The sequence below is a fragment of the Fulmarus glacialis genome, unplaced genomic scaffold, assembly GCF_000690835.1.
Source record: "Fulmarus glacialis isolate BGI_N327 unplaced genomic scaffold, ASM69083v1 scaffold34785, whole genome shotgun sequence".
Classification (NCBI taxonomy): Eukaryota; Metazoa; Chordata; class Aves; order Procellariiformes; family Procellariidae; genus Fulmarus; species Fulmarus glacialis.
The window spans coordinates 1-6,747 of record NW_009212925.1 but is presented as its reverse complement, the minus strand read 5'-3'; the positions used below and the strand labels follow the sequence as shown (position 1 = coordinate 6,747).

The 6,747-nt window shown below is 41.5% G+C and overlaps 1 protein-coding gene across 1 annotated transcript; it reads right to left on the bottom strand.

Moving 5' to 3' along the window:
* Positions 1 to 341: 341 nt before the first annotated feature.
* Positions 342 to 2,087, bottom strand: LOC104072100 (golgi-associated plant pathogenesis-related protein 1-like; the record flags this gene model as incomplete). Its single annotated transcript, XM_009578038.1, has 2 exons — positions 342 to 949; positions 2,010 to 2,087. Coding segments are annotated over 2 exons (239 nt in total), but the record flags the coding sequence as incomplete, so codon positions are not given.
* Between the last annotated feature and the right edge of the window lie 4,660 nt (positions 2,088 to 6,747).

The following is a 6,747-nucleotide window of genomic DNA, read 5'->3' as shown; positions in this document are numbered from 1 at the left end:
AGGCAGTATCTTGCCTTCCTGTAAAAAATAAACGATTTGATTATAAGACAATGTACATACTGTAAACTGTAAAATTGGGGTTCAACCTGAAATAGACTCATCTCAAATAGATTTTAAATATTAGCACCTAAAATGTAACGTTAGGATTTAAAAATTTTTAGTAGCTTTCAGGTCATGCATTAGTTATAGCTTGCTTGACGGATACAATTTTGCCAGCAACGTTTTAGTGTTCCGTGAGATCCACTTGATAAAAACATATAGGTCTGAATGCCACTACATTTTACACATGTACCGTTTCGGGGAGTTTTGCATATGTTCCATCTGCAGAGAGTAGGCCCCACAGTAGCAGGAGGTATAGATAGAGCAAAGAAGTTATAGTTATTAAAAAATACTGGAAAACTGTCAGTAAATGATAAAATTACAAGCTGGTATCTTCAGTTTACAGAAAGCTATAAATTTGCTTGTTTAAAAAGAGACATCCAACATGTGCTTACTCACATGCTGACACAGAGTTCATGCAAGTTATTAAAAAAAACACCTTATAAATTTTACCCTTCAGAAATGGTGCATATACTTCATCCTCAAATAAACTGAAGCCCCCTCAGAAACAACAGGGACCTAATGTGCAGATCGACTCAAGCAACATGTAATTGCTTCCCCTGTAATGAGAAGTGAACAGCAGTATCAAACAGGAAATTTCATTGAATCGTACTTCATTTCAAACACTGTTAAGTCCAAATCCAGGTTCACTTGTCATTAAGCAATAAGACTACCTTTAAAAAAAAAAGTTATTTTCTTGGAGGAAGAACATTTTCTTCATAATAGCCTGGATTTACTACATTTCCAGCTGGATCATATCTAGCCACCACAAATGTTGAGCCATCACTAGCAGATGCTTTTCCAACTCCCATCTTCTTTGTGTTCTTCCAAACCATTGCTGTGAAGTGACCTGCAGAAAGAGATAAACATATGTCTTCATTTTAGGTACTAAACCTCTAACATTCCCTTTAACATATGAGGAAGCGGGGGAAGACAGAACAATACAATACTGTTTCTAACAGGAGAACAAGCTAAGGACATGAAAAGAAAACTACGTCTAGCATTTTGTCTTGAAAAAGCCTGATCTGATCTGTTTCCACACTACTATTCCCATTTCCATGCCCTATATCTAAATAAGAATACCTAGTAAGAGAATCATGAAAGAAGTAGTTTGATGAGTATCTGATACAAAATTCGACAAAGAAATCATGATCTTCACTCCCTGCAGTGTGAATAGCAGTTCTGACAGTGATGATTATTCATTTGCTTTGACCATCTCATACTCTCCCATGTGTCTGCATGTGCAACTATTCAAAATAACACTGTTTTTGTGGCTTCTTCTGCCTAGTTGTAATAGTCACCCCTGCATTGTGCTGCTCCGTCAGTTGTACCCTCTATGCATAGACAGACCCCTTGGGAGAAAAACATTATTTTCTTCATCTGAAACAAGCTTGGGTGTATCTCTTGCTTGAGCATTATTCAAGGAACAATGTTCTTATGTTCATTCAACACCGGATTGTCAATATGCAGTCAATGGCCTGTGGCAGATCTCCAAATTGTATCTGAAGTTCTCTCTGTGATTGGAGTGATATAACTTGGTAGAAGACACATGTCAATGTAAACAACAGCATGGTACATTCAGTAAGTCATCTATATGATTCCAATTTATTATTTTCTACAAATTAATTTCCCTTAAAAATAAGTTGCCTTTTAAAAACTTTGGAGTCAGAGGAAAAGTACATATTAAAAAACTCCACAAATTTTGCTTACTTCCTCATTTCTCAGTTTCCTTTTACCCTTTTGTGTTTTTTCTAACATAAAACTTTGAGGAAATTCTAGTATTTTTTCCCTCTATTTTTTTTTCTAAGAAATAAAGGTAGTTTTTTGAAAAATACCAAAACAAGTTGGCTAGCCAATTTCTTAAAATAAAAGCTGCGTTGTTGAAGAAACAGTGCCCAGTCTGAACTTACCTGTCCCAGAAGAAAACCCTGGGTTTTGAAAGCTGTAATTTTTTATTTCACTGTACCATCTGTCAGCCACATCCTTTCCTGAAAGACAAAAGAAATCTGCTGTGAAATCATGACATAAACACGGAAGCGTAGCTCACTTATAGCCTGGCCACCAAGTTCTTCTGTTAATAGCTGGCAAGAATTTCTAGAAACATGGAGAAACAGTCTTTTTACTGAAAAGAGTTTTTGAAATGTAGGTAACATGGTAGTACATGTAACTTACCAAATATTTATTGTTTTGCAATAGCTGTTGCTACTCATTTACTAATTAGTCTGATGCTTTTTGTTAAGCATCTCATGCCATCAATGCCATCAATGACTTGGGTTCTGCTCGATGCAAACACAGTCCATCAGTTCCTCCACTGGAGTGCCAGGGACTGCGAGGTCGGCACAGCCTGGCTCAACGCCTGGGCAGGCAACCCACGGAACAGCTGTAGAACCAGATAGAGTTCATCCCGTTCAGGGAAGATCTCTGCAGCAAGGTGCTCGTCTGGTAGGACAGAGCTGATGAAGAGAGCTGTGCTATCTCCAACAGATCAGGAAATAGGAGCACCCACCAATTCTCGCCTGCAGTTAAAACTTTACAACGTTGAAGTCAGAAAAAACTTCGGACAAGAGAGGTCTGTGTGGTACAACATTTGGATTGAATTGGGGCAGAAATCCCTTTAGTCCTCAAAGAAATCATCCGGCAATTTAACACACTGAGTTTACATTTTTTACTGCCCACAACCTTCTGTAACTTTCAGCCTGGAAGGTAGTGAAGACACATCTCCCTCACCTTGGATGAGTGCTCCTGTCATTAGGCTTCTACATACGGCTTTCAGCAGCTCCTCCCTCTTGGAACGTGTTTGAAAAGACTTAAGCGAGCCTTGCCAGATTTTCTGTGCAAAGGGCACAGGGACCTTTTCTACAGGGAGGCCTCCCACCTGTGGATGCAGGTGTATGAAGATATCCCCTTACAGCTCCAAGCAAACCAAAGAAAAATGACACTTCTGACATGCTCTAGTTTTCCATGTTCTCATCAGTATTTAATACTTCAAACTTCTGAGTGCATTTATTTTTAGTGGTTCTTACTTAGCACTTGAGCCATTGTGGATGTCCACTTTGAGGCATTCTAACTCGGGGTGCTACAGTCAGGCGCCTCAAATATACATGCCAAGGAGCTGCTGCTATGTGGAAGTCCTTGTGTCCAGCACATTCACCAAAGGCTTTCACTGACCGCAGCTGTGTAAGGACTATGACTATGGCCAGTGAGGTAGCACTACATGCCTGTGGGTCTCTAAGGTTGATGTTTGCCAAAGAAATAATCCTTCCTTGTTTTCTGTTGAACAGTTAAGGAACCTGATAGAAAGGAGGAGATTCTGACAATCTGCAATGGATCCGGTGGAACAGGCAGCACAGAGGGCAGGAGCTCAGACCAGAACTCGCAGATCCTATGTACTCAAAAGTCTAATGTTACTTCTTTTCCATTACTGGTTGTTAGGAAATTCTTGTGTCAAACATTGGGGGGAAAAAGGGGGCAGGTTTTTCCCTGAGCTACATCAATAATGAAATTTCTGCTTAGCATTCCAGGAAGTATAACGCAAGGCCAGTTGATTTCATAGCAAGCTGCCAATGCTGTTAAGCTTACCGTCATGAAAAATGCTGGTCCCTGGTGGACTGTTGGCCGCAGAACAGCAATGACTCATGTTTTGCTATTTTGCAGAAAAAAGTCTTAAACTTGCACTGTTCTAGAAGTCAGACACTGAGCTGTTAACTCCTTGAAACTTCGGTTGCTTTATGAGTGCAGTCTGCTAAAAGGATGGAGTTGTTAGCCTAGCAAGCTGGCTGTCAGAGCTGTCACTGAAGGGAAAATATTGAATGAAATGCCATCTCTTGAGAGGTTTGTGAACTGAAAGTACTATGAACTATGCCACACTGCTTATTAGGAATGGTGCTCTCTTAGTAGAGTCAATTTACATTTTCTACATAAAAAGGTAGCAAAACCTCTCTTGCTTCCCAAAGTAAATGTTTCCGGAATAACAATAGGTTCCTTCTTTCCCTGCTCTCCCTGCACCACACAACAAACCCTGTAGACCTGTTTTACAGCTGAAGTCTGTAATGCAAATAGAATACCTGTTCATTTGCTACTCACACTAAAGCTAAAATGAAGACTGAAAATTGTGCAAAGAGCAATCTTTATGCAATTCAAGGGGAAAAGAAAAAGCACATAGTAAAAAAAAAACCCCAAACATCATCCTGCCCCACCCTAAACTTCAAAGCTATAAAGGATTTAGATGTGTTTGTGGCAAGCGGGGTGGAACGGAAGTACAGAATGTGACTGCAGACATGTCAGATCTTATGAAGCACATGTATTTAGTGTGTACAAGTGCTTAAGTGACTATACTATGTAAGTAGTATTTTTACAGATGTAAGACTGCATTCCCACTGCTACCAGCACTTCATTCCCTCCATTAATATATCAGTGTGACACAGCATAAAGAGCAGGCCAAGAGAAAGTCATCCCACTCTGCTTACTGTAGCTCTAAGAAGTGTACCTAGGCTCCATGTGACAAGAACTTAAAATCTCCATAATGGAAATGTTGCAAGACACATGGAAGTTTTGACAAACACAGTATCTCTTCATAATTTTTTTTTTAATTTAAAGAATACCATCACATGAAAATTTCGTAAGACACTAATTCAAGGTGGCAATGGCATCAGGTAAGAATACCTCAATCCTTTACATGAAAGACAACGGGCATAGCTGGGTAGCACAATCTGTGATGTGTTAATTCCTACCTTCAGGGATGAAAGCTGGCAACTTATTGCAGCAGGCAGTGAGAGCCTAGAAGCTGATAGCTATGCTCCATTTATTCATGTGCAGGATCAGGTTATCATTATACGGCATTGCTGTCATCCTCCTTGAATTAAAAGGGTCATTACATCATAGGCTGTGAGAAATTAAAGACTGGCTTGTTCCCGGCAAAAGAGAAGGTGACCAAAGGACTAGGTGACTTTTGACAGACTCTGTCTTGAAATCACGTTCAAGAAGTGTCCTGGAAGTGAAGGGAATGAACTGTATCTGTCATATGCCGCAGGAGATGAGGGGGTTCCTACGTGGAAGTTATTGCCATGCAAGAAGACAGGTAGGTACGTTGTGGTTAAACATGCTCTCTTTCCTCTGAAATACTTTTCTTCTGATTCTTTGCCCCTTGGGGAGCAGTAAACAATGCAGGGGTGGGACACAAGCCAAACCAGTGTTGAAAGTGACAGCTGGTACACAGGGGACTAAGGGAAAATTCTGGTTTGAGCCCAGTGACCCCCGGGCTTCCCAGGGCCTACAGAAAATGATCTGAGAGAGAATAGCAGAGGGGTCAGCAGAGCATGGAGCTTATCTGCTTTAGCAGCAACTTGCATGCTCAGACTTGCTGGTTCAGAGAACTGACCACAGTATTTCCATTTCAAGTTATTACGGAATAAGTGTTGCAGTTATATTTAGTGTCCGTTTCCCTTGCATTTGAATGTTTCATTGAAAACAGTTTGCACTCCCCCCCAAAGCCACACCCCCAAAACAGGGGTTGGTTATTGTTCAAAATGCATTTCAATCAGAAGGAAAGAAAAGAAAAGAAATCTCACACCCACCCCTCATTTTTGATTATAGCAGAAATGATTGAAGTTTCCTTCTATCAAAAAGCATGCAGGTCTGTCCTACAGTCAGCGCTGCAGCTTCTCTTCTGTTGTTCCCTTTGCAGAACTAATTTTTGCTTTTTTTTTAAATATCCTTCCTTTTAGCATTGCTGTAAACCACATTCACAGTTTCAACACTTTCTCTATGGAAACATAGTTTGACTCCACCCTTCTCCTAGCAATAGCTGACTGATGACCTGCTCGGTTAGACTTACTAGGTGTTCATTTCAGAACAGTAGGCTGAATGTTGCTCTAATGAGTTTCATCGGTACCATGACTCTCTGGACATATCTACATTGCACAAAAACTTGGTAAAACAATCCTTGAATTAGTACCCACGTATAGTTCTGCCCAAGACTAGGTCCAGAATCAGCATAGTGATTTTATTTTATTTACCCAAGCTATGAGCTAGTAATGTGGCCGCACTGACTGTGCCTCAAGCTGCCTCATATGGTCAGAGGATTGACCATATGAGGTCAGTCCATACATAGGACTAACAGTCCTGGTGTAAAGTTCTTCTGCTGATACCACTCTCTGAAGGGTAGAGAGATAAAAAAGGGCCACTGTATGTAAACAGGTGTCTACTCTTGCCTGCCCATGCCCTGCATCTCATCAGTTGTCCTGTTGTCTCATTAAATTTTATTTCTAACTATTCTCCTGGGTGAGGAGCTCTGTTCTTTGTGGATGGGGGGGCTGAGTGCCAACAACTGATATCAGACCAAGAGTTGCAGGGATCTGGGCATCTGTGGTGCCAGCAACGGGAGCACTAGTGCGGGTGCGAGTGTTTGAGCACTAGCAAAGCGCAAGCTGGACTAGCTGGCGAGCAGGTGAAGTGGTCTGGGAGGACTCGCTGCAGAAGTGTATGGCCACTGCAGGGACAAGGGGGGTCCTGGCCGATGGCCAGGGAGCTGCATGTGCATGTCTGCGAGATGCGCTGTACCAGCAACTGGAGTGGAAATGCAGCCTCAGGGGTTTGTACGTCCAGGTGCCAGCAGCAGGGAAGACTGGGATACAGGGGCAGCTACTGGGC